The 27844-nt window shown below is 42.5% G+C and overlaps 2 protein-coding genes across 3 annotated transcripts; one reads left to right on the top strand and one right to left on the bottom strand.

The window, feature by feature from the left end:
* Positions 1-157: 157 nt before the first annotated feature.
* ppp2cab (protein phosphatase 2 catalytic subunit alpha b) lies at positions 158-9549 on the bottom strand. Its single transcript, XM_064349780.1, has 7 exons — positions 9218-9549; positions 2759-2968; positions 2389-2562; positions 2160-2249; positions 1858-2019; positions 1453-1571; positions 158-1134 (listed from the first exon to the last, which is right to left on the bottom strand). Exons 1-7 carry the CDS (start codon positions 9317-9319, stop codon positions 1062-1064), a joined length of 930 nt encoding a protein of 309 aa, XP_064205850.1. The 5' UTR covers positions 9320-9549; the 3' UTR covers positions 158-1061.
* On the top strand, positions 8638-26363 carry ube2b (ubiquitin-conjugating enzyme E2B (RAD6 homolog)). Of its 2 annotated transcripts, none has more exons than XM_064349796.1 (6): positions 8638-8780; positions 23014-23094; positions 23651-23676; positions 24337-24426; positions 24732-24820; positions 25312-26363. In XM_064349796.1, exons 2-6 carry the CDS (start codon positions 23069-23071, stop codon positions 25438-25440), a joined length of 360 nt encoding a protein of 119 aa, XP_064205866.1. In that variant the 5' UTR covers positions 8638-8780; positions 23014-23068; the 3' UTR covers positions 25441-26363. The 2 variants fall into 2 exon arrangements, with proteins under 2 accessions (XP_064205866.1, XP_064205864.1); XM_064349794.1 differs by lacking the exon at positions 8638-8780 and adding an exon at positions 18949-19107.
* The last annotated feature ends 1481 nt before the right edge of the window (positions 26364-27844 follow it).

Below are 27844 nucleotides of genomic sequence, written 5' to 3'. Positions count from 1 at the left end.
CCTGCTTGCCTCTGGGCGTAATGAGACAGTGAGGGTTTTAAAAGCAACTATAATCTATACAATATTGGCATGTTCAATGTGTAATTGAATATGATCATTTGTGTTCATTTTAAAATAATATTGCAATCTTCAACAATTGATGTACACAGCACACAAGTTTGAAGGAGCAACTTCCATCTTTATTATTACACTTGCACCCTCATCCCAGGTATCTTACCATCACAATGTGTTAGTGTAAGCATTCACACAACGGCACTGAATTAACTGCACGCCTTCTGCAAACTGAACCCACCCTCTTTTACACTTTTGTACACAAGTTCATTCTTGAAAAAAAAAAAAAAAAAATGAGCAGGGAATTTCAGCCATAGTACTTTCCTTTAAGAAAAGAAAGTGACCAAAAATGTACCTGTTACACACATCACTTAAGTATGAATGGCAAAAGATTTAACAAAAACAAAGTTTTTTTTTTTTTTATGTTGAGGACACTCCTGTAAATAAAAAATAAAAATAAAAAAAACAAAAACATGCCCTGGTTTCTCACCCCCTGCTGAAAAGTTCTTAAAACTACAATGCTTATTTAAGCTGTTCTCAGAGTAACACTGGCGGAATGAAGCTTCTTTATTTAATTACAAGGCCCAGTTCTTCGCTTTCGTCAATTCATCAAGTACTGCTGGCAAATGCATCTGCTGTGGGTTCTTACGACACACATACACAATGCAAAGGTGTGCACCAACAGGGCTGACGGAAACTTACTGACCATGCAGATTAAAAAAAAGATGATTTTGAAATAAACAGCGGTGTTGCACAGAGAGAAATCACCGCCTATTTGAACGGTCAGTCTCAGACAGACACTTGTGCATTCCACACCCTTCCCCCATTTTTAAATATGGCAAACCTTTTGGTCCATGTACACGCTCTCTGAATGCTTAAATAGTTTTTTTTTTCTTTTCTGAACAGATATATCATTTACACGGTTGCCCTTCTCATCGCGGTCCGGTCTGGCTTTAAGCTGAGTGTACATTAAATCACAGCAATACTGTACACACGTAGGTGACATTTTTTTACAGGAAGTAGTCTGGCGTCCGGCGCGTCACATGGGGCTCTCCTCTGCGGGGGGCGGGGTCAAACTGCAAGCTGGAGAGGGAAGAACCAATTAGAGCCAAGCTGGAGAGGGAAGAACCAATTACAGCCACCCCCCTCCCCTGCACAGCTGAGAGACTAAAATCACAAGAATCTTATTTGATGGTAAATAGACATCCTACATAAACCCTAAACTTTCATATTCATTACATTAATTTGCAGATGTTCTTTTCCAAAGGGACAAGCAAAGCAAAGCTCATATGTTTACTCACATGTTTACTCAAGTTAAAAGCAGAAGTACTTAAACACAGGCTAATTAACACAGAGTAACGATTTAACAAGTGGGAGATAACTGGTTACTGAAATACTTACAAGGAGTACTTAAGGGTATCATCAAGCTCCATGATGGCCGCTTGGTTTCCACAGCGATAGCAGTAATTGGGTGCGCTGAAAATCGTCACCACGTTGCGATCATGGCACCAGTTGTATCCCTGAGAGACAAAATGGATTTCACAAGTTTTAAAAACAAGTAACTGGAATAAAAATTTTTAAAAAGGCAAATAAGATCAGGCTAGTGTGTGCCGTCTACAGTCAAACGTGAACAGACTTTAAGGGGGAAGGGTACAGAGTTAACCCGGAAGACGTTTCCTTATGTAGTGCTGCTTTTCACTAGGAAGCGGGGCCCAGAACCAACACTAAGTAAGGCAGCCATGTTAGTCTCGTAGCGGGGTTAGAACCCTCAGGTCTGCACATGCTGAGCAAGGCGAGAGGTCGCACCTCCATCACCAGCTGGTGAGCTCTTGATACAAGAGTAAGGCCGTTGGCGTGGTTGAAGGTCTCGGAGATGTCCTGTCCGAAGGTGTAGCCCGCACCACGCGGGGAGATTCCCCAGCCACCGCGATCGTCCGGGTCCGACCACAGCAGGTCACACATGGGCCCCTGGCAGAGAGGGGAAACCGTTAGCACTGTGACATCATAGTGACACTATAGTTACATCATGACCTCACAGTGACGCTATAGTAACACCATAGTGGCACATCACAGGGAACAGGGGAGCATGCATGCCTGAAGGGCCGTACCTCATGCGGAACCTCCTGTAGACGGTCCAGCGCCCGGATGTGATCTAACGTGTCTATCGACGGCGACAGTCCTCCGTGCAGACAGAATATCTGATTTTTTAAAAACAAAAGGCAAATCCACAAAACAACAGCCGTTAGATTCCTGAACACTAGAATTGTGCCGACTCAGTGAAAGATTTAGCAGGGTCAGTTTAACTCCGTGAAAACCCCCATGTGCAAAATGCCTCACCTGTCCGTCTACCAGGGCTGTGAGCGGGAGGTAATCGAAGAGGTCTGTGAAGTACTTCCACACGTTGGCGTTGCCGTACTTCCGCAAGCACTCGTCGTAGAAGCCGTACACCTGCGTGATCTGCCTGCTCTCGTGGTTCCCTCGCAGAATTGTGATACGCTCCCGGTATCTGACCTGGACGACAGACAAAAACAATTCCATCAGAAACACGGCAATTTTATTTATTCAAGAATTCAAAAATTCACCCGGTGTCCATCGCAGTAAATAATTACAGCATAAACCACAAGCTTCTGCCCTCACAGATCACAGGACAGAGCGCGTGTGTGTGTCAGTGATGAAAGTCACACGGGGGGGGGGGGGTTCAGGTTACCTTTAGCGCTACCAGAAGCGTGACGGTCTCCACGGAGTAGTAGCCCCGGTCCACGTAGTCCCCCATGAAGAGGTAGTTTGTGTCCGGAGACTTGCCCCCGATTCTGAAGAGCTCCATCAGGTCGTGGAACTGCCCGTGGACGTCCCCGCACACCGTGACGGGACATCGCACGTCCTGCACGTTGGACTCCTTGGTCAGGATCTCCTTCGCCTGGCGGAGGGGACGACAGGTCACGGGTCAGCGGGACGTATAAAAGCACGGGATGGGGGAGCCTCTGACCTGAGCTCACACTGATGGGGTTTGTTCCACTTCCCCAAAACAGCAGCAATTGACTCACATTCTTGTCATACAGGACAAACTTAAAGTATACTTGCTGACTTATGCCACATAAGTCACTCAAAGAGTGAAAACTTCAGTGCAACTGAAAAATAGATAATTCTTGGAAAGAGAGGAACCAGAACATCCAGCACTTCAGAGTTGAGGGGAGCCAATGGGATGTCTTTTACTGCACGTGACCGTATGCAAAACTGCCCCTTTAATATCAGTCTGATACACCCCAGCGCAAGAATAACGACCACAATTGCCCCAGAGCATAATTAAAAATAAACCACTTCAGATAATGGCAACAAAAACCGCTCTGTCTGGGGCACAATGGCACATTTAATGCCCGAGGCAAATGGCCCTCAAAGAGGAACCAGCTCAAGCCCCGCCTCCACACCACAGCTCTCACTAAAGGAAACCAGCTCAAGCCCCGCCTCCACACCACAGCTCTCACTAAAGGAAACCAGCTCAAGCCCCGCCTCCACACCACAGCTCTCACTGAAGGAAACCAGCTCAAGCCCCGCCTCCACACCACAGCTCTCCTGCTGCACACAGACGGTCTGAGCGTTCACAATTACAGCCGGTTGCAGGTGGGCTGGCTGTATAAAACGATGGAAGCATAAAGCTGGCTATTTGGCGGTAAGGAGCTTTAACGGCGTGATTCCCGCGTTGAGAGCGGCGGGAACGCGGGAGCGAATGGCGGGCCTGGGTCACAGAGCGAGATGTGTGCGCCAGTGGTGCCGGCGGGGGTGGGGGGGCGGGTGGGTTAGCAGATGGAGGGATGAGCGGACAGGAGAAAGGAAGAGCTTTCTGACAGGCGGCGGTAAAGACGACTCCCGCCGGACTGACCTAAATACGGACAAAGCCCGTTCTGTTCGGTGTGCCGTCCGGAGCGCGCGGCGCGTGGCTTTCAAACGCTCGCGGCTCCACCGTACGGCCGTCCGAATGCCGCCGGCCATCTTAGGCATCAATTACAAATAACACAAAAAAAGGACTCAGGGTACCACACGCCCGGGAGCCCTTCAGATAAGAGAGGAGAGCTGCTGAAGCTGCGGATGGCTGCAGTTGCACAAGCGGCCTGTTGGCTTATGCAAGACGACATCGCTCTACTGCAACTCCTCCATAAAAAACTGTTTGCACAACAGTGTGAGCTCACCTGGTTCACCAGCAGTCACGTATACGTGGTGCCTGACTAGCTGAGCTCATTCTCTGACCAACACGGTGTTTGTAAGATAAGCAAACGCACCCTCCCCGTTGGCTACACCTAAATCTGCAATGTCATTAACTTGCGTGTAACAACCTTTGGCTGACAGTGAGTACATGGTAAACAAATGACTTCACGGTGGAGTCAACTCATCTCCTCCCTCTGATAACTGTTAACCCTAGAGGTCTGCCAGGGCTAACACTAGCTCCACTGAGCAGCTCTCCCCCACACAACCCAGCTGACCACACTGGCCCTTCCATTCACTTACAGTACTGTAAACTTACCCTTAAATAGCATATTATTACAACAACACTTACACCAAAACAAGTCAACGTAACTTTCTTTAGCCATTACGTTACATTCATTTAGCAGACGCTCTTATGCAGAGCAGCACAACTTTTACATTGCATCTGTTTACACAGCTGGATATAGGCTATACTGAATGCAATGCAGGTTAAGCACCTTGCTCACAGGCACAACAGCAGGGTCCTACCCGAGAATCGAACCTGTGACCTTTAGGTTACAAGACCAGCTCCTCACCCATTATGCTACGCTGCCACCCCAGAAAGTGAAGTGAGCAGAAGTGCGTTTTTGTACATCTTTAAATGTACTCACTTTTCATCCAGGAGAGTCAAGCCAGCATCTTGGCATCTCCAGCACAATCACATCAGGACTCTGGTCTCATGCGTACGTATGATACGGAACATTACAACAGTGTTACCACGGATACTCGAGATACTCCCCCACAGTTGGGCTAAATCTTACCCAATTAGTCATGAGAACGGTTGCCACAGGCTGCGCCAGCCTGCATTAGCATACCGTGCCCCAAGTGCACATCCCCGAATATAAATCATGTTCACAATGTGTTGCTTTTATGGAGCAATTATTCAATAATTTGTTTCGCACAGCGGTGCTGTACAAACAGTACAAGCTCGGTAGGGCCAGAGGTACTTTCTCATGGCTTTGTTTCAAAACACTGTCCTTGGTAAGTAGCGGTTATTTTCTCTGGGGATTTTTTTATTGAATTGTGTGATATAGGAGACAGGGACACAGGTGTACGTGCAGTTAAAAGCAGGAAAATGCATGTTGCACACAGGTAAAACTCACGTACATAAAGGTATGGAATCTGCCAACATTTATACAATAACACACTGCCATTTAACAAAGGGCGACTGCACAGAAATGCACTGCTCTGCATGTACAAGCCAAATGTACTTCCTGTGTTTGTGTCCCATTTCAGCATCCACTGCTTTGACTGTCTGGGACACAGTGATGTGCCCGTGGCAACTAAACAACTAAACAAGTGAACCTAACCTGCCCCCCTTAAAGTGAAAAGATGCTCTACTGCTTTGTTTTAAATTTTTTTTTAAAAGATATGCAGCACCAGGGTACAATGAACAGTGGGGAAATAAAAATAAAATGATTTTGAAAGATAGTCTGGAAAGCCCCCGCGAGGTCTCTTCAGAACAAAAGCGAGTCCAGTGGTCCGGTGCGTTTCCAGTTCTCCTGGGCCTTGTTACAGGGCTGGCAGGGTTCTCCTGGGTGCAGTTTTGGGAGGGAGGGGAGGATCGTTCCCCTGGGCCCTGTTGTTTTTTTTTTTTTTTTTGGGGGGGGGGTGGCTGCTGAAGAATGCGATCTAAAAACAGGGCTGCTCACCTCCCCCTCTCCCTGCACCCAGCCACAGGAGCTCCAGAACAGATCTGAGTCAGATGGTGGGGGGGGGGCATGCGATGATGCAATTCGGAATCAATCGCTTCCCAGGCTATTTTTACAGCAGCTCCACATTACTGAATACATGATGGAGGCCACCGCCTCGACTGCAGTATCCACACCATTAGGACACATCCCCCAACAACAGCTACATGTGTGGTCCTCTGTGTGTGTGTGTGTGTGTGTTCCTCTGTGTGTGTGTGCATATGAACACACCACATTACTGAATACATGGAGGCCACCGCCTCGACTGCAGTACCCACACCATTAGGACACATTCCCCCCTACAACTGAAGCCCCTCTGCCCTGTGTGTACATGACAGAGGGAACAATCCTACAGCACTTCCCTTTAGAGCAGATGGGAATCACAAATTTCAACCAAAACTCACTGTACATTTAAAGCACCATATGCACAGTAATCATTTCCCTGCCCTCAAAAGCTCAGCCACTGGCCCCAAAGGGCTGCATTGAAATGGCATGAGAAAACTAATGTAAAGTGGTAAAAGCAGGTCTGAAGGACAATCCAACAACAGCAGGGTTGAGTGTCCATTAGCTGAGAAACTCTCAGTATTAAGTAACTCTCACTATAAAATCAAGGATTTATTACATATTTAAAAAGTCTTGTGTAGTTGACGCAGGACTGTGTGATACCGTCTGACACCACTTTACATTCAGAAAATTCAGAGGGTTTCTAGTCACACTGAATCTTCACTCCCTCTCTTAAACATCAAACCTGCATATCTTGTTACAGCAACTCCCTCGAAATTCCTTGAGATTCCACACCCAGCTTTAAAACTGTGGCCAGTACAATGAATGAGTCTCAATCCCAGTGTATTTCACACAAACATGGAGGGGGGAAAAAAATTGTTTTTATGGGGTTTGTATAACGATCTCTGGCTACAGTCGAGCACAATTTGAATACAGCACTAATAACAGGAGCCAGAAGTCTTACTCAAGACCGCTTTTAGCATGACTACATTTCATAAGCTTTTTTATATCTCATAAACAGGACCCTCATATGCTCTCTCTCGTGCACGAACTGCACACATCTCAAAAACAACCAGCAATAATTCAAATGAACCTTGTTTGTCTGGACATCACCAGAGACATCACGAAGCTGAAGCAAAATCACATTCTTGTCCTGTCAAAACCCATAAATCTTAGGAACTGAGGTCCAGCCACTACATAAATTCTATCAATATCTATAAAAATGTATAGAAATGTGCCTTTTATCTGCCAAGCTGCTCAAGATGAGATTTAAGAATCTGAGTAATGTGCAGTGACTTCCATATTTTATAGTGTAAAGCTTAAAATGTATTTCTCAGCCTGTTATAAATGTAATCATCTTCCCTCTTCAATGTGCAGGATTATGCACCACGAATCTCCACCGCGTTCTTAGGCAACCCCCCAGATGAAAGTACATGATTTTCACAAGTGAAATCGCGGGTTTGCCTTGCATTACACAGTGTCAATCACATCTTAATGACGAACGACACGGTGTCCTGAATATGCATCTGGATTAAGCACAGCCAAACTCTATTTGAATTTATGTCCTCGTCCCCATCATCATCATGGCGATGAACAGGTCCAAGTTTGCATCGGATGAGTTAAAAGGCCAGCGGAGAAGATTAAGGTCAAATCCCTTCCCAGACCCTTGCTATCTAGTGAAGTCACGGGGAGGAAATTCACGTTCGACCTACTTCCAGGGGTCTGATCCCTAATCAAACGCCACTGCACGGGCACCACAAGAAGATATAAACCAGGTTAATCAACCAGATTAAACCATGTACGGACATTCACAGAACAAAGCGAACCAACAATTTAATCCAACATTACAGCTCCAACATGCCAACTGTGGATTAACTGCTAGCCAATACTTTTAATTCACATAATATTGCAGTTACCCATATTTTCAGTGTGTTCGCGAATCACACCAAAAGTGTGTCAACAAGAACAGTTTTACTCCCCAATATTATAAATAACGAGGACGCGTTAGCAGGTAAATTTAGCATTAAGTTAGGCGAGTCCCTATAAATAGCTGCAATTTCCTGAAATTTACATCCAGTGCCTTTGCTTCAGCTATGCTTAGCTAGCTAGTCAGCAGTAGACACGCTGATAAATTCTTGTATCGCTGCACTATCTCTCTCTCTCTGCAGTTCAGCAAAAATATTAATTGTTAGATTTAATTTACATTAAATTAGCTACATTCTTTTAGCCACTGCTACTCGGTTTGTCGGTAGACTAGCAAGTGTTAGCACAATGCGATGAGACTGAACTGACCAGGTAGGTAGTCTAGTAGTAGTTATGATAGACAGAACGTCTAATTGCTAGCGTTATTTGCTAGCTAACTAGCACCACGATGAGCAAGTAAACTTGTACGGTGGTGAATATATCGGCGCCATTTTAGAAAATGTGGAAAATGCTGAGGTCTAACGACGGTATGCGATTGAACCGCTCTTCACCAAAACCAGAGAGCCGCTAAAACATAATTTCTTAATATACAATCAAGTAATCAAGTGAACATTGGCGCTATATATATATCCAATACTGCGCCAATGCTATCCAATGAATTGTGCTAACCTAATGCTATCCAAAAATAACCGGTTAGCATAGCACTATTAAGTTCTCTAGCTAGACTAGCTAAATTAGCAACCCAAGCTAGTATCTCACAGTACCATAGCAGCTATCTTAGCCACGTCTGTTCAGATACAGCATTAGCAGGTCTCCAACAAACAGCTAACTAATGTGCCAGCTAGCCGAACGTTACAGCATCACAAGCTAAACTAGGTAAGTATCTAATTAGCTAGGCTAACTCAGCAACAAATATTCAACAAACTGGATTGCCAACTAGACTAGGTAGACGAGTAGGTTAGTCTAACGGTTAGGTAACCAAATGAACTGGCAAGCGAATTTCTCCAGTACTCCATTAAACGCGAATGTGCAAAACGTTAAACTTGAATTTTAGTGTGTGGGGTAGCCCTAAATTTGTTTCATGGAAAATATGCCATTCATTGTAACCAGCGTTAGCTAGCTAGGCTAGCAATGTGCCAATAATACACCGCCATTTTAAAAGTCAGCCTATCGAATCCTACTATCACTCAGTAAATCTTCAATATGAACCTTCCCATTTGGTTAAGGTTAGCTTGAGCTAATTACCAACTGAAGAGCAAAATGTAAGAACGATAGACTAACTTATTAAAAAACGGACAATCTAAATTAGTTACCTTTTCACAGAGCGTTTTCACTTGGTTTTCCGATAACTGCTTGCACTCATTGAGTTGCTCAATCCATTGATCAAGTTCCTTCGTAAACGCCTTTTCGTCCATTTCTCTGAATGTTATTAGCTAGCGAGCTAGCTAAATAATTAAAACAATTAATTATCCGAAGTGTAGTATTCACTCCGCGCCAAGACTACCAAAACACCCGGTTTAAACAGATCACTGTAAAAGATAAGTGCGGTCCCGACCAGCAGAAATAATTTCTATGTATGAATGAGGGTGAAATAGGACCAGGTAGGTACATCAGCGACAGTAAGTCAGAAAAAGAAGACGTCACTCTCTGGCGTACCACCCAGCACCCAAGCCATCATCCAGTCCTCGTAAGGGGCTGTGCAACCAAGCCAGACTCGCAATTCGATTGGTTTCCTCATACGTCGCTATTGGTTTAATAAGGCGTGGCTTTGGTTTTCAATTTTCAGAAAACAATTCCTAACTAGTATTTTAACGAGTTCAGTACATAGAAACAGCATTATTGTTAAGCGAGGAATTAAACATGTAGTAGGAAAGCAAAACGTCCAGATGCCGAAAATGGCATTCAAGATAATCAAAAATCGAAAAGGATAACCGGTAATGTTCCATTTGCAAAGACGAATCAGTGTTCATTTTCTCTATCCTGTATTTAAGTTATGGTGTAGTTCTATATTAACTAACTGAGTAATGTACTTCCCTTACACACAAACGTATGTTTGTTGCAATTCAAAGGTTGTACTCCCTTTGTACATGTGATCTAATGTACATGTGATGTTCCCATGAACTCCAATGTTCTGGTGTTCTACAAAAGATAACCCAAGATCTTACCTAAGGCCTTGAATGTCTGAATCAGAAAATAATCAACATGCAAGAATAACACAAAACATATGTGGCAGGCTCCACTGTAAAACTAGCTGCATATGAAAAATTGATGGATGTTTTCTCTTAGATTTTCTTGTGCAAGGGCATAACTGCATTTCTAAATGGAATGCAGGTGACTTTGTTTTCGGACTAAGACAGTTTGTGTTATAATAAGTAACCAAAAGAAAAATACAAACCTCTCCTGTTACAGTGAAGCTCAATTAATGTCTGTAGGCATTTACAAAGGCTGTGTCAGACATCCTAACCAGTATATTGCTTCTTTCTTTTTATGGTAATAAATAATAAATGGGTAATAAATTCCACCTGAGATCTCCACTGCAGCCTGACCAATTAATCATTAAGGTAAAACAAGACAAAAATATTTCTTAGCTGTTAGAAGTTCACAATATGTTTATCAGTTTTCTTTTGAACTAATTGAAAATTTTAAATGCCATTTCCCAGATTTAAAAAAAAAAACATAAAAATGTTCTCTTTCAAACAAAGTGGTTTCACAGTAAAGCAACTTGTTTTTAGTTCAAGCCTGTAAATTACATTGTGATGTTGCAGAGAAACCCTAGTTTTTTATGTTACTCAGTAGAGCCATCTAGTGTGTAAACCAAAACCTGACAAATGTAAACAATGTCATTCGAAAGGCAAATAAACATTAGGAAAATCCCATGCTTATCTGGTTACCACAGCTATGCATTTATGTAAGAAGAGACACCATTTCAAGCTGAAATGGATTTTTATCAGGGCCCGTTAGAACAGAGCATGACATAGATATTGAAATACAATAATTTTCTAAATCATGTGGCTTCATAAACCAAGTGAACATGGACTGCATACAGAGCACACTTGTTGTGTCATTGTGTGTTTTTCATTAAACATTTTCATAGTTTTGACAAAGTAATCCCATATATAGACTGAAAGTTGTGTACCGAATAAAATATGATATATTTTTTAGATATAATATGTTGTACAGTTATTCTACGGTAAGCCCACACCAAACATCAGTTGTGATGTGAAACAGTGATACTTCGGGCTAACAAAGACATGTTCTGTCCACATTTCAGTATGCTTTTGACACAAAATGTCTTATTTTACTATGTTTAAAAACATAGCAGAAATAAGAGATTTTATGTCCAAACTGGACTTAGGTGATAAAAAGCTGATCTTGTAACAGTATTGATATGGCTGTTAAAACTAAAGTCAGCATCCACAATGGCGCCAAGATTCCTAGCTTGATCCTTACATCTACGGAGGCAAATTATGAACTTCCCCCCTCTTAGCTATGCTACCAAAAATAATTACCTCTGTTTTATCTTTGTTTAGCTGTAGAAAATTATGGGACATCCAGTCATTTATGTTCTCACCACAGTGAGTCCACAGGACCAAGGTCATCAAGGGAGAAAGATAAATAGAGCGATGTATCGTCTTCGTATTTATTAATTTATATAAAATTCACACAAAAAATATTTTTTCCCCTCTTGTCAACCCCAGAGATGGGGAGTTGTTGTTGAGACATTTTCGGTTCTGTTGCATGCAGCTAACAAGAAAGTTTACATGCTCATTTCACTTGCTTTGCATTAGTGAGTCAGATGAGTCATTATGGATTACAAACACAGTTCCTCTTGTCCTCCATGCTTAGAAATGATGCAATTTGGGACGTATCAGATGTGAATACCTGACTGAAAACCTCAAGAACTATCTTTTTCTCACATGATTAACTGAGATTACTCTGTACAGTCTAAGCATTTTATTATTAATTTTGATTGAAATATAAGAGCTTTATTTTTTTATCCCTTTATTATAGAGCACAATGAATTTGGCGGTCTCTCCATACCAGCTCAGTTCTGAGATATAGTTCCTGTCAGTTCATTTGTTTCATTACTTAAAAACTGGAATTACACCCAAAGTTGAAACTTGTTACATTTTTAACGCCATACAGTTGTAAAGAATGATAAATGACAAAACAGAGCGTATTTGTATATAACTCATTTTCAACGAAAATGTCACGTAGGAACCTTGTAATTCTCACGTCAGAAAATATTGTATAAGTAATTTTTAAAAAACCTCTCTGCTTAAACAAATTTGGGGCAAACCATGCTGTAGAAAAACAGAAGTAGATTCTGTGCAGTTACATTTTAGTTTCATATGAATTTAAAAAAAAAAGATTTTCAGAGATCTCCTTGTCCATAGCTATCCATAACCCTGCATGCATAAATCCACATATTTAGCATATTACTTTGAAAATACAATAATGCAGTTTGCTTTTGCCTCTCAGGACAGTAATTTTCCACCACTAAAGGCAGCAGCAGCAGATAGGAACAGATAGTTCTCTCCTTTTATTGGTGGCTCATTATGAAAATAACCTCCTGAATTTCCATAAATATCAATAAAATGTCAAACTAAATGTAAATGAGTGCAACCCAAAACATCAAAGCTTTGAATATCATTAGCACTTCAAATAATGGACAGACTGATGAATGCAGGAATACGTGCATATTCACTTGTTGTGACTATTTTCTGTTAATTTATTCTCTTTAGACGCTTTGTCTTTGGAATGATTTATCAGCCCCTCCCCCCCCCCCCCCAAAAAAAAAGACCAAAGAGAAGAGGGAGACCAAAAGGGAACCACATACATTGAGAAAAGCCATTTCAAACATTAAAACAAAGTGCTGTGTTTTAGAATGCTTTGTGTGTGTCTTCCTTCAGTTAGTTAATTGGAAACACATGTTCTGCCAACTTGGTCTTCAATGTCTGTATGCCACAATCTGTTGAAACAGAAGGATCAACATCAACTTTTAAAACTAATCAGTAACAGTTCAGAAAATTCGCCATCTGTTTTCTGACATGGGAGTCTCCACAGTTTAACGTAATGCTGATTGTCATGCTGACCTATATAGCAGTTATATATTTATACATTAATTCCATTATAATTTCTTCTATAAAATTTAAGTATAGTTGTAGGCAAAAAGTCTGAGTTAGTCCAGAATCAAAAACAGCGCATGAGTGCATTTTCATAAAAGTGTGAAAAAAGCACGGTACAGAAATTCACACTGAAGTATCTGTGTCGATTGAAAGAATTTGAAGTCACATTTACATGTGTCGACATCGTTGCCATCTAGTGGTGTAAAACCGGTAGTAGAAGGAAGTGCACGTCTCAAAGATTTTTCACCACACTATCCGCCTGTCCAGTTACAGATTTACATTGTCAGGAAAAGGGATTTCTACCTATTTGTTTATTCCAGGCTAAATTCATATTGCCTTGAAGCAGTGCTTAAGCAATTGGATTATATTTAGTGATTGGTAGCCCCAATCATTTTGTCTAGTTGAATGGAAACAATGGAGTTTTACTCTTGATTCAATAGCACTGCAGTTTCTGCAGTTCCTGCTTGTAGCAAAGCATCTGTGATGTTTATTTCACCAATATATAAATAAATAAATATATCATCCTATTTTATAGCATAGGATTTAACCCAATGTTTTACACACTTGTAATCTCCGTTGATACGATTGATCAGCATTGCATATTTTATTTGCTTTAAAACACAGTTTCGTAAATCGTTGACCTCCAGACCAGGGTGGGTGGGGAGGAGGGAGGTGTGTTTTTTATGAGACCGATTGATGTCGTGCTGGATGTGAAAGGAGATTTGGTTTCTGGGGAGCCCCTGGTGGTAAGACTCCGGCTTATCCTCCCTGGCCTCCGGCTGAATTTAGCGCTGGGCGATTTTAATTTAGACTTGTCATCCTTCCTTTTGATGTGTTCCTACTGTCCCACACTAACAGCTGACCATGGACACGCTCTTATAATAAAACATGAGTTTATGCTTTCAAGCAGGTAGATGAGCAATTTAAAAAATCAGTACTTTGAAATCAAAGCAGCGTGCAGTGTTGGTTTTTGAGCATCTTGTTGCTATGATCTAATATAGCTATTTCCACAGGCACACCGTACCTGTTTCCCAGTAACAGGTATGCTTTATCTGCCATACCACAGCCATGAAAAAACTTTTATATACTTCTTGTGGGTTAGGTCACTGAAATCCTTTCCATCCCATAGATCCATTGTAGATCCAAGTTTTTAATAAATTCCCATCATAATGTTACATAATGTGTCCCAAAATAATGTGATACATTGGATCAACTTACATTAAAGCGACAAGTTTTTGGGCTACGTTTATTTTTGACTGATCTGCAAAAACAGATTCAGACAACCACAACAATAATTGCAATCGGGAGGAAAAAAAGTTGCAGCGCTGAAAACACTCGGTTAAATTCCACCGTGGTAAGAATTCTGGAACGGCCGATCCTTTAACTGTCTTTAAATCACGCCTTTAAATCAAGACTGACGTGTGAATTACGGTGAGGGGGAGCATTCGGGAACGAAGATTCCAGCATTAAAAGAAAAGGTGCAAAGCCCGCCCGAGAGTGAAATATAGCGCCGCACAACTCTTCGCTCACACCTGTCATCATCATTGGCTGCCGCAGTCTTGCTCCATAAATATAGCGGCGGCAGACGCTCCTAAATCAACCGCCGGTGTCATGGAACCGAAGACATCTCCCGCTCCCTTTGTTCCCGAGGAACGTTGAGCCTCTTTGTTAGTAAATCTGCCATAATTCAATTATTATGGTTGAACATTCGGAAATGTGAAACGGCCCGACCATAATAAAATAATTAGCCGCGTAATCACATAGCATCACTTCTGATTAGCGCTGATGTGCGTTTCTCTCGCTTCCTCTGGTGGTGTACACTGCACGGTAATAAAGGGAATAATTAATCATTCGGGTGACAGAGTGGCTGTTCTAAATAGATCTGTCAGGCCGGAGGAGGGATGCGGTGCATCTGCAGACAGCTGTTATGGAAAGGATGTACGGTGTCAGGCTCTTTTACATTCTCGCCCGTGTTGGACTAATGGCTTCAGTCGTTATTGCCACACCGCTATTAGCGTCAGAGAGCTACTTCCCCAGACGCGCGTTGGGTCTGTCAGCGGAGCTGAACAGCCCCGGAACAGTCCCTCCGCAGACCAGCAAATTAATGAACCAGAAATGTAACGAGATAAAATGTCTTCTCTGCGGAGGAAAAATACATTTATTTATTTTCTCATAAAACAAGATTCACCCAGGCCCCACTCCAGTAGGCCTACACGGTTTTAAAGATTAAGTTGTACATGATATTACATGTATTTAGAAGAAGGCCTTACCCAGAGCAACCTAATAAGTTATTGAACATGAATACATCCACCAAAGTTACATTATCTACATTCCTTGAGCAACATGTGTGTATGCAGCGCCACTAACGTCTGAAATGTAAACAAACTCTGTTGACATAGAACCGTAGTAAAAATGTATGGTAAAAACGTACATACAACATTCCTGAAAAAAAGATGAAACCATTTAAAAAGTATTTTAGAAAACCAAATTAGTGTGAGACTTCATTCTGTATCAGAAGATAGGCGCTGATTCTGCTTCCTGACAACTGTGAGAACTCCATTCGACCACTGGGGGGCAGTACAGAGAGCCACCGAGACCGGGAAAGGCATCCTAGTATGGAAGTAACTTCGCTCCACGGTTGAGAAAGCGACCGGTGCGGTCGTCGTGTGAGGTGCGCAGACTGTCGATATGGTGGTGCTCTTCTGTTCGCTGCCCTTTTGACTTGGCTAAGTGGAAGCTTGGGTTGGCTGAACGAGCACCCTTGGGATTCTCTATGAAATATAGCCCCTTTGCCCTTACCTCCTCCGGCTATATTTATGTCCCGTCGCTAAATGCTAAAGGAGAGCGTAACCTATTCTTTCCCAGAGTTGGTGAGTGCTGGCCTGGATTCCTGAATGAAACTCGGCTTGAGTTTGCCAGCTCTGGTCCTGGGCGGGGCTCAGATTGTTTTTATTTATAGACAAATACAATGCCTTGCAAAAGCATTCAGACCCTTGGACATGTTGCAGCATTGCATTCACATTGTTTTTTTTTTTAATTTAATATTGTTATTCAAAACTCACATTTTCAAAATGAAAAAAAAAAAATGTTTAAGGCAAATTAGTTCTATGTCAACAAAATGTCTTAGAGAAAAATAAAACTAAATTAGATATTCTGCTTACATGAGTATTCAGACCCATCATATCGATATTTGGTGGAAGCACCTTTTTCCACAACAGCTTTATTACTGAAGGCCACTCAAGGACAATCACCGTTTTAGCCTTGACCCTCTCCAGTGCATTTTTTGTCCTGTGCGTTGGACTGAAGCCCTGGTGAAAGGGAAATTTCGCCCCAGTTTCACGTCTTTATCAGACCAAAACAGTTTTTCTATCAGTCTGTATTTTGCCATGGGTGTGTTCCCTTCGGTTCTGACAAGTTTCCCCGTCCTTGCCAAAGAGAAGCGTTCCCTATAGCATGGTACTGCTGCCACCATGTTTTACTGTGGGGCTGGCGTTAAATTGGACCGGAACAATCTTAGGTTTGTGAACCGACACGGTACTTTGCATTTTGACCCAAAAGCACTGTTTTTAGACTCACCTGACCGCAAAAGCTCTTCCCACATTTGGGTCACCCTTGTAAACTCTAGGCAGTCTCTGTGGGTTTATATATATATATATATATATATATATATATATATATATATATATATATAAGTAATGGCCTCTTCATTGTTTCCTGTCATAAAGGGCAGAATTGTGCAGTGCTCTTGACTCTCTTGACTGAGGAACATTATTTCCGTTCTCAGCCATTTAACTTTCTCACTCTCTTTAAAAGAAGTGATGGTCCCATAGTGACCTCCCTCACCTGCTTCCTGTTCACTAGGAGTTATGGCATTTTCTTGGCTGGGTTGGTTAGTATGCTGTAGCTTCCCCGTCTTCATCATTGCCAGCATAGCTCACTGGGATATGCAGACATTTTGATATATGATTCCATATAATTTTCCCAATTTGTTCCTTTTGATAACCTTATCCCTGACTGACCAAGGAAGGTCCTTGGACTTCAGCCTTTGTGTTTTTATTCCTGAAATGGCGATAATCACTTCAATTGGTACACAGACAGAGGACAACCTACTCACCGTGAGGATCATTGCGGTTATGCTCTGCACTGGCAATCATTTAGAACTCCCAGAGCAGAGGGGCTAAATACTTATGCAGTCAGCATATCTCAGTTTTTATTGAACTGTTTTTGTTCACAAATATGTGTAGTAGCTTGTATTTGAAAGAAATAGTAGGTCCTCAAGGAAAGTGTCATTAATACAAGCTCCAAAGCAACAAAATGTGAAAATTGTGCACACTTTTGCAAGGCACTGTGTAAATTAAATGGTTGGAACCAAGTGGTTGCCAACAATTTAATTCAAAACACAGAGCAATATGTGATGAGCATGAGAATCACATAGTCCAATATGTGGACTATGTGATTCTCATACTCACTATACAGTATGAAACTGTTCCTGACTGACTTAGGACATATACCAAGCAACTAGAGTGCTTCATGCACAATAGTTAATTCTTACCTGGATTGGATGACTTGACGCCTGTATTGTTCTAAATATGTGGGTTTATTGGTTCCTGTGACAGTGTATTGGCTATTTGTCAATTCTTTTAAGTTTCAAAAGAATGCAAACATCGTTCAAAAGCCACTGATGCCCCGGGTCAAATTAAAATGTGTACAAAAGGAAGTCAAATACTGAAAACAAATAACTCCTACAACTCTGGCCCCTTATTGCGCTGACTGTAAACACACAACATTCAATTACGAACTGTGACTGTAAACACACAGTTACAAATACTGATGAAAACAAATAGCTCCTACAGGCAAGGTCAGCTGAACAGAACTAATCCTATAACTAGTGTAGTCGGTCTCTTACTATTTCACGTTTTGCGATATTAGAAATCAAAACTCTAAAAATTATTATTCTTTAAATTAACTGTTAAATTATTAGTATATAGATGCTGGTCTAGTTACATGGTAACAGTATTATTGCTGGTGACAATCAGGGCTTTATGTCCTGACTCCAGGGAATGATGTCACCATCATCTGGCTACTCACATGTACCTTTACTACACATATATCAAATTCTATGTTGCTTTCCCACACCATTGGATAATCCTTTTTTGTTAGCACAGGTTCAGTCTGATGAGATACATGTGCAACCACACATAGATTATATATGTAAAATTTGCTACATCAATAACGGCCAGTTTCATTTTCATACGAATAGCAGTTGTTCAAACGTTTCAGAACAACACCCTTTATAAAGCTATACTGTGTTGTACTACCAGTACAGTCGTTGCGCTATATTATCCGTGAAAACACTGTCATGAGGTCAAATGATGTGACGTTGGGTAACTACTGACCCATTTCAAGATTTCCGGGATGACCCCAAATGTACGTAGCCTAGTATGACGACACCTTTTTGAAAAAAACATTTGAACCAAAAAATATATTCTGTTCACAAGTAGCACAACATTTGTAGCTAAAATAAAAAATGTGCAGTACACAGTTTGAATGTTTAATAGTTGCCCATACAAAAAAACAAATATATATGTCAACAGTAGATCTTGTCTTAAACGAAGTTACATTGATTTATACCTTTCCTACCAATTACTTCTTCTCAACTCTGCATCCAAATAGTTATTAATGTTGAGATTAAACCAACTGTGCTGCACAGAGGGGGGTTTACTTAAACACAAAAACATAAATGCTTATCAGCTGTATCGATGAGGGGAAAACAATGAATATTTGAATATTTAAATATTTTAAACATCTTAATGTTGTTTCGTGTAAACAGTGCTGTAAACTTGAAAATTGTTTGGTTATTGTAAAAGTGGACAGTTCTTGTTGAATGGTATTGGCCATTTCGCTCGTGGAAGTACATGACGTCACCTTAGTTGTTTGGAAGGAGAAAAGGGTACGAGCAGCGGTATTGCCCGCATATACCGGCTCGGGCTGGCTTTTATGATTAAAGTAGCATCTTCTGGGTCCTGAAAAATGTCCACGCCTGCTCGAAGACGCCTTATGAGAGATTTCAAAAGGTAGCTACTGGTTCGCTGCGTTTATAAATGTTTTTCTTCAATGATTTCACTGTCATTGCTATTAGCTGGCTATCAAGCTAGCTATCTTACACAGCTGCGGTAGTTGCCTAGTTCCAAGATTTGTAGATTTTGCTAGGATAGTTTTGCTAGACGGGTATTCTGTCTTTGACTCTGGGTATCGTATTGCTGCACCGGAAGGCAAATCGTTAGTTGTCATATATCACACTGAAATATTTCATCCAAGCTACATTTGTTGTCTTAGAAGTGTTAAGATGTGTGTATGTTGGCTATTTAATGTAAAGCTAGCTAGCTCTACGTTTGTTTCTTTCAACTGCTTTGTTCTGTGCGGCCTTAGTCTTGCTATCTGATTAGAATTACTCATGATAACAATCGCACAGTTAACGCAGAAAGCTTCCAATCCACTACATTCACCCGCTCTCAAAATCAAATAGGCTAGTAGTCTATTCTGCGATAAAGCCGGTCACAAAGGTTACTGTTTGAGGTGATGAAATTACTACGAAGTTATAATTAACTTACGTTTACTTGTATGTATGACTGTCTAGCATATCAAACAATCGGCGTTTGTCTTGGTATTGATCTTGGTAATCAGATGAACAGTGCTGCTAAATTTTACAGTTTAAAGCATCGAATGTAGTCTGTTGCTTCTTTGGACACTGAGCAATCAAACTTTAGGCATGTGGATAGTAATGGTATTGAGAGGAAGTTAGTGAAGTAGCTGAGTGGGCTAGCAGTAGTTCTAAAACAGTCTTCATTTAGGCATAATATACTCGTTTGATATGTATTGATAGGTAATGTTTTAGATATAAAGTGGGTAACGTGTCATGAAAAGGCCATTACCTGTAGTCCAAATGCTCTGGTGTTGTCGCCGGTGTTTATAAGCTGTGATTAGTTGAGACAGATGATTGGACATTGTGATAAAGGGTTAGAGTTAACTGTGGTTATTTGATTAGACATGGCGATAAAGGGTTAGGGTTAACTGTGGTTAGTTGAGACAGATGATTGGACGTTGTGATAAAGCATTAGGGTTGTGGTGGTCTCAGGGGAGAGGTCTACAAAGCGGAGTGCACCTCAGCTCGGTCAGGCGTGACTCCCTGGCCCCCCTCCTGCCGGTAGCATCCAGATGGGAAATGGTTCTGAGAGAAAAGGCTCACGCCGGGCAGCTGCTGGAGGGACGAGGGTGTATTCCGACACCCACATAAAACCGCCAGCAGTGAATAGGAGGGCATGCTGATGAGGTAACCTTACTCTGTGTTACCACCCCTGTGGGTCCGCTCACTGTTACAGAGTGGAAGGGGACTCATGACCGACACCCCTGTGGGTCAGCTCACTGGGACTCATGTCCGACGCTGTGGCGGGTCAGCTCACTGGGACTCATGACCGACACTCTGGTGGGTCAGCTCACTGTTACAGAGTGGAAGGGGACTCATGACCGACACCCCTGTGGGTCAGCTCACTGTTACAGAGTGGAAGGGGACTCATGTCCGACGCTGTGGCGGGTCAGCTCACTGGGACTCATGACCGACGCTGTGGTGGGTCAGCTCACTGGGACTCATGACCGACACTTTGGTGGGTCAGCTCACTGTTACAGAGTGGAAGGGGACCCATGACTGACACTCTTCATTTAGCTCCTCCTCTCTAATTAAGAGGAGGAACCATGCAGGTTCACTGCATCACTTGCCTGAAGTTCCTATCATCCATGATATAGGAGAGAGGCTATCTATGAAATGTTGGGAAAACTGTTGGATTGTTGGTAAAAATTTTATTACAGTGCCAAATCAGAATACCAGTTTTATATAAAAGGACACAGTTCATAAAAAGAATGTTGGCACCAAAAGATTGGCGATTTTTTTTTTCAAAATCTACGGTTAGTCACCATTATGTTTTCTATTCACCGCTCTGCTATCGAGCAAAGGAGATTTAAAAAAAAAAAAAAAATCTTTGCAACAGTATAAATTGCTGTCTGCAAAATGAGCGGGATAATAGCCGCTGTTGAATAAAGTATTGAATAGCTGACGAAGAACCGCCAGTCACAGAGAATCAGCTGTGTGGAGTCGGGTCCGAGTCATCAGATCACCGCAGGTGAGACTGAGGGGGGAGGTGGCTGTGTGAAGGTGGGCTCTTGAAGGTTTGGAGAGACGAGTCCGCAGGTGGCCTTTGGAGGAGGAGGAGGTGGTGGAGGTGGGGAGGAGCGCTTAAGGTCACAGGAGCACTTCAGTCACAGGTGGTTTTAGATTTGAAAGGCCAGGGGGAGCGGAGCAGGGTGAGCAGGCCTGCCCTGGAGGAGGTGAAGTGGGGTGTGGGGGCAGATTAACGGTCGAGTGGCTGAGGTGACGGAGCGGAAGAGCCGGCCGAACGCTGCGGTTTCTGTGGGACAGCGGATGGCACCGCATGAACGAACGGCCAAATCCGAAGGATGCTTTAGACGCTGGCTGCGTTCTTCCGGCAGAGAAGGTCACATAAAACGCCAGACGGGAGAGCCTTTGAAAGGCCTCAGGCCCTTTTCTTCCTCTCTTCATTTTCCCAATAAAGACAGCATTCAGGGTCATTGGAGAAGTTCGAGATGGGCTGCCCCCTTTTACTGTTAACTGACTTTACTGTAAAAGGCACTCTTACTGTATAGCCTAAATGCTGTGTATGATTATTTTATTTTTCTAACCCTCCCTCTACATATTTTTAAAAAAAAAATATCGACCAGACAGCATTTTTCATTAATGGAGTAGATGGAGTTTGTGAACCTGTACTAAAGCACATGAACTATTTGAAATAATACTTTTGAAGTGTCCTGGGGTTTAGCAGAGGATGTTGCTGCCGCCCGAGACAAGGCATCGCTGAAGATCGCTCGTGTCATTTGGGTATTTTGTAGTTCTCGCTTGCGAGGGCCAAACTTTTTGTGAACCAGCCTGTAGGCAGACTGGGGTACGCCTCGGTGCTTTGCTTTTATTTTCCATTCAAATGAAGCGGGACGTGTTTTTGTCTGCTGGTCGGTGTTCTCTCTTCCCGTCTCCTGGCTTCGTGGTGCAGTTGCTAGCTCGCAGGGTACGCTTTAGCTTAGCGTAATCTGCTTGCGTCCGAAAGCAGCTCTTTCACACTGCATGTCCACAGATGCGTGCGTTTTGAACACAAGTAACCGTTTTATGGTCTGGCCGTGAGGCGTTTGTATTCAAGCCCCATGGGGAGGGGGGTGGGGGAGTTTACAATCAGGGTATGAAATGAACGCCCGCTGTCAGCCAAATGCTGGCAAAGCTTTGATTGCTGCTGATAAGACTTTCCACTCTGGCAGCCACATTGGCAGGTAACCAACCCTGTTGTGTTCCATTGCTCAAGGTAGTGTAGCTGGTGCTCAAAATGGCTGGTGATTTTTAGACTTCACTAGTCACTCTAGCCTGTGGGTGAAAAAGTTAGTTTCGTGCCCTGGTTACACCGCCATCACAATTCACTCTATCTGATATGGGACAGAAGCACAGGGCTGGTAGGAGAGGTCACATCACTGCTGAGCTGTGGAGGAAGATGACCTTATAGAGACAAAACTTACTAACAAAAATGCATTATTAGTATTGAGGTGATCTTAACAGCTTGTCTTAAGGCTCACTTCACATACTGGCACTTATAAGCCATCAGATCAGCTGTACTGAAAATGATTCCTTTAACAAATCACGAAATGCATCCGGTTTTTCCAGGACAGGGTATCTGGAGATGATTGACCGTATCGTTGGGCACAGCGGGGGAAGACTGTGGGTCCCGACAGGAAGCACGCTTTAGTGTCTCCCCAGGCACGGCGCGTGTGTGTGTGGATAGACAGCCCCTCCTCCCCTGCGGTTCTGAATCCTAACGAGCAGGGCTCCTCTCTCCTCTCTGTGTTCCCCCCGCCACCCCCCCCCCCCCCAGGCTGCAGGAGGACCCGCCAGCGGGCGTTAGCGGAGCCCCCTCGGAAAACAACATCATGATGTGGAACGCGGTTATTTTTGGGTGAGCTTTAAATCCGCCGCCTCCTGCTTGGGGCTTACTGCACGCACGCTTCAGAGAACACGCACGTCAGACGGGCCGGCTCGGAGGACCTGTGACCTTTGACCCTTCAGAAAACACGCACATCTAGATGGTCAGCTTGGAGGAGCTTTGACCTTTCACCCTTCAGAAAACACGCACATCTAGATGGTCAGCTTGGAGGAGCTTTGACCTTTCACCCTTCAGAAAACACGCACATATGGATGGTCAGCTAGGAGGAGTTTTGACCCTTCAGAAAACACACACATATGGACACATAGAGGAGCTTTGACCTTTGACCCTTCAGAACTGAGTGTGCAGAACAGAAAGATGAGCTCACTGGCTTTGTGATCAGGCTCCTGAGAGTTATGTTTATTAATGGGGAAGTGGTGCTGTGTCCTCAGATTTATCTTGTCAAAGGGAAATAGGCATGATATCAGTTTTATGCTGCTGGATGTTTCCTGTTTTTCAAACAAATCCATTCCTTTTAAACCATAATGTGCTAATGTGTAATTGAGTATTTTTGTTTTATCACTTGCAGACCTGAGGGAACCCCGTTTGAAGATGGTAAGTTGATTTACTCATCATATGAAAAACACCACATCTTCCACGCCTTATTGCTCCATACACAACCTGTAGTATTTATCTATCCTTTATAGCTGGGCTGCCCAACCCTGTTCCTGGACATCTACCGTCCTGTAGGTTCTTCACTCTGAACCTATGAAAGCACACCTCATTCAACAGCTAGAGATCTCACTGAGCTGCTAATTAGTAGAATCAGGTGTGCCAAATTAGGGTTGAAATGAAAACCTGCAGGATGGTAGATCTCCAGGAACAGGGTTGGGCAGCCCAGCAAGAACCAGGTGTGTATTGCACCTGTCCACTGAGTGGTGCTAACTGTTCTATAGTGCCTTTCTTGCAGCCATGTTCTTTTATGTGCAAAAAGTATAGCTCTTCAGTATGAATAAATCAATAACCGTGACCATTTGCGTTTTATTTAAGCAAAGCTGGGAGTGAGTTTCGATCAGCTGAATTGGGAAAAGCGGTTCAGTGTCTTTTAACAGCAGCGAAATATCCGTACTGCTGAGTCAGCGTTCATTTTTAATCTCATATTAGTCTGGTCACACAGCACCCGCTGCTGGGCCCAATCCTGTCTCGGTGAAGGATTAATGCTCGTCGGGCCGAGGGGCGTATTTTTAGAAACCTTAATTGCGTCTCTCTCCACAGGAACTTTTAAGCTTGTGATAGAATTTTCAGAAGAGTACCCGAACAAGCCTCCCACGGTTCGATTCATCTCCAAAATGTTCCACCCCAATGGTGAGATCCGGCGTGACTGTAACCTCTTAAGAACGACAGGATCGATCCGCCTCGTTCGGGTTTAATGCCAGAGCGTAAACTCTTCTGTCGCACAGTGAGCAGTATGTACTCGTCCCTCTGGTTTTTTTTTTTTTCAAGGACAAATCTATTTTGTGAAAGGGTCAAAGGAGTAAACGATATATGAAGCTTTTTCACTACCATACAAGATGACTCTTTGTTTGAATAGTCATGTGAAAACGGCTAAAACGGTTTTGTGGCTGTGCTTGTTGGAACAGTTTGATGAATATAAACCTTTTTATCTTTAGTTTACGCAGATGGGAGCATATGTCTAGACATCCTTCAGAACCGCTGGAGTCCCACATACGACGTCTCCTCCATCCTGACGTCGATACAGGTGGGTTTGAGCCGCCCTCCACCATGATGGGTGCCCAGCTGCGTGTAGCAAATCACAGCATTGCTGCTCACGCTACCAAAGCTGTTAAACTCCTACTGCGTGTTGTCGTCTTGGTTTTTAATCACCATAAATATGTAGCACATCGCCTGGCCTGTGACTTCTCTGCTTGTGGTAACAATGAGGTTATGGATGTAGGGCTTCATTATCATGGCAGTATGTCCACTATTAGAGATAGTATCCCTTTTCTGTTCCATTCCATTCTATAGAATTCTCTCTATAGGAGTTTAAGGCCACTGTACTCTGTGTGTGTGTGTGTGAGGAGGGGCACAACTTACAACCCCCACACACACACACACACACACACTCATAGTACACCTGTCCCCATTCTCTATTCCTTTGGCCTACCTCCACGAACGCAGTGCCAAGCGCTCTTCGAATTAATGACGCCTGATTATTCAGCCTCCCTGATTGTTCTTTCTTCCCTTTCAAAGTCCCTGTTGGACGAGCCCAACCCCAACAGCCCGGCGAACAGCCAGGCCGCGCAGCTGTACCAGGAGAACAAGCGCGAGTACGAGAAGAGGGTGTCGGCCATCGTGGAACAGAGCTGGAGGGACTCTTAACACAGGAATCACCCGCGACGTGGTCATCAGAACCCAAGCTTTCGTTTACCTCATCCAGAGAGGAGGAAGTCAAACGGCAGGACTTCGAAGTGCCAGGAGAAAATAAAATATAAAAATTGTAGGGACTTTTACTTGCTTGCCAACACATTTGGAGAAACAAAAAACGATCTTTTAGGTTTGTGTTGTTCTTATTTCCGTTTTCATTGCATGATGCAAAATAAGTTATTTGCTGACAAAATTTGTAAAATATCTTTTTTTTTTGGATTGATTCTGATAGTTTGGTTTCTACAGCATCTTTTATTTTGAAATGTGTTCCATGGTTTGAATAACAGTGGCTGTTGGAAACTATTATTGGTAAAATTACCAAAACTTTTTTTTACTTTTGTTTGACAAATTACTACTCCATGGAATTCTGCAAGATGAGTCTTGTTTGGAAAGTGCAAAGAGGACTGGAGCATTAGTTTTGGATTATTAAACCTAGTATACGTGAAGGCCATCAACTAAGACTGTTTGTGTATCGTGTGCACAGTGTGAGATACGTTACGATCGTTCGCATTTAAAGCGTATCAAATCAAAGCAGTTCTGACACAAAGGGATACTATGGTGAAGGTGCTATGGGCAAAGACGGGTCAGTCTGGCCGTCTGCACCATGAAACTAGTCAGAATTCATCAAGGGCTGTCCACATTTGACAACATACTGGAGCCAGGTTTTTCTTTCTTTTTTTTGTTTGTTGTCTCATCCAATTAACAGTAATAGTATTTACTATGAGGGGTTGACCATACTGAAAACTATGATGAATGACAGACATTTTTTCCAAGGAGAAGAGCGAGGTCATAAAGCTAGTTTTTTGTGAATTTATTGAAAACAATGTACACTTAAAATATGCTGTATAAATATAATAAAATACATTTTACAGACTTGATGTACTCTTGGTTGAGAAATCTTGTTCCTGAACCAAATGCACGATGCTCTTTTTGATGTTTCAAATTTTGCTGATTTTGTTATTAAAAGGGAACAGAGATGGCACAGCTGGGGTTGCCATGGAAACCACAACACACAAGGACCCATCACGTGACCTCAAAAATATGCATCCATACTTGCATAATATTTACCAGGGCACTGATGGGCATCCATTAGGCAACTTGCAAATCAATAAAACACTGGTGGAAGGCCAGAGAGTTGCAGCTCTCGGGCAAACAGATGCCCAGGCAGAGATCACATTTCTACAGAACTGATTTTGAGTACAAATAAATCGTTGGAATAAAACTGATGAAAAACTATTGTTTTTAAAAAGACCACTAGAGGAAGTACAATGTCCTGATGGCTTTGGTGCCTGTGGCTGAAGGAACCAGGCCCCACATTCTACATTTGGAACAACATTCCACACAAGATAATAAAAATAATGATAAAAACTCTCTTTAAAGATCACTGGTACCCCTTCAAAAAATACCATTTCAGTTTAACAGCATGTTTTTGATTGGCTCAGGCAGTTTTATGTGCAATGAAGGATATTTAATATATGTACAGAACTTTCTGACAGCCTGCTCTTTTGAGTTATTTGAAGTGTATTTTCTTGCTTTAGACTACAAGCCCTGATACCTGCCATTGTAAAGCCAGCACATAATCAGCAACGTCTGGAAGCATTTAAAATACACCATTTACAAAAAAAACATGTTCAGAAGAATCTCCAAATCTGAGGGTCTGATCCACTGTGTATGCTTTTGCCAGACAGGTCCAGTCATCAATTCTGTAGATAAGGAAGCAGAGAAGCATTTCGTTACTGATGATGAACTCAATTATGCAATAAAGACCTGTGATCCAGAGGGATTTTAAAGATTTATTTCAGGTATTCCATATTAGTAAATCTACTTTGCAATTCTCATAATTATTTAATGCTAAATAATACTTAAATATCTGCAAAACCATGTATTGTGAAGCATTAATCATCAAGTTAATAGTCAAGTGGTCGTTAGAAATGATTTAGCAAACTAGCCAACTACATGATTGAATTGCAACGTTATTTTCCCACATCATGTAACCAATATTTCACTGGTAAAAGGTTAACATGTACCCCAAGTACGTAGAGGAAATAGGCTGCGATTACGAATCACGCAGTAACATTTACATAAACGTTAGTCTAACAAAAAAGTAACGCCACTAGACCTTCGGTCTTATCTTACAGGCTAGGTAAAGTTAAGAATATATTTTACCTTCTGTTTAACGATCTCGTCTCTTGTTTTGAAAACCGGTGCGTCGTGCACTACAATCCCTTCCGCCATTTCCTTCACTTTGTCCAGAAGTACGGGACTATACCTGTAAAAAAAGACACATGACAACGAATCAGTTGATGAAATGGATCAATAGCATACAAGCATACGTTACGTCAACAATCTCTATCGTGTA

This window comes from Anguilla rostrata, chromosome 9 (genome assembly GCF_018555375.3).
Source record: "Anguilla rostrata isolate EN2019 chromosome 9, ASM1855537v3, whole genome shotgun sequence".
In the NCBI taxonomy this organism is placed as follows: domain Eukaryota; kingdom Metazoa; phylum Chordata; class Actinopteri; order Anguilliformes; family Anguillidae; genus Anguilla; species Anguilla rostrata.
The sequence above is the reverse complement of the archived record's forward strand: the minus strand, read 5'-3'. Positions and strand labels throughout refer to the sequence as shown.

What these genes read in the sequence shown, in the direction of transcription:
- ppp2cab (XM_064349780.1), bottom strand. Translation starts at nt 9,319, where the DNA reads ATGGACGAAAAGGCGTTTACGAAGGAACTTGATCAATGGATTGAGCAA. An exon ending in TGAAAACGCTCTGTGAAAAG is followed by an intron (nt 2,969 to 9,217) that starts GTAACTAATTTA and finishes CCCCTCCGCCAG; the next exon opens with GCGAAGGAGATCCTGACCAA. An exon ending in CAGCCCTGGTAGACGGACAG is followed by an intron (nt 2,250 to 2,388) that starts GTGAGGCATTTT and finishes TTAAAAAATCAG; the next exon opens with ATATTCTGTCTGCACGGAGG.
- ube2b (XM_064349794.1), top strand. Translation starts at nt 19,064, where the DNA reads ATGTCCACGCCTGCTCGAAGACGCCTTATGAGAGATTTCAAAAG. An exon ending in TGGAACGCGGTTATTTTTGG is followed by an intron (nt 23,095 to 23,650) that starts GTGAGCTTTAAA and finishes TATCACTTGCAG; the next exon opens with ACCTGAGGGAACCCCGTTTG. An exon ending in CCATCCTGACGTCGATACAG is followed by an intron (nt 24,821 to 25,311) that starts GTGGGTTTGAGC and finishes TCCCTTTCAAAG; the next exon opens with TCCCTGTTGGACGAGCCCAA.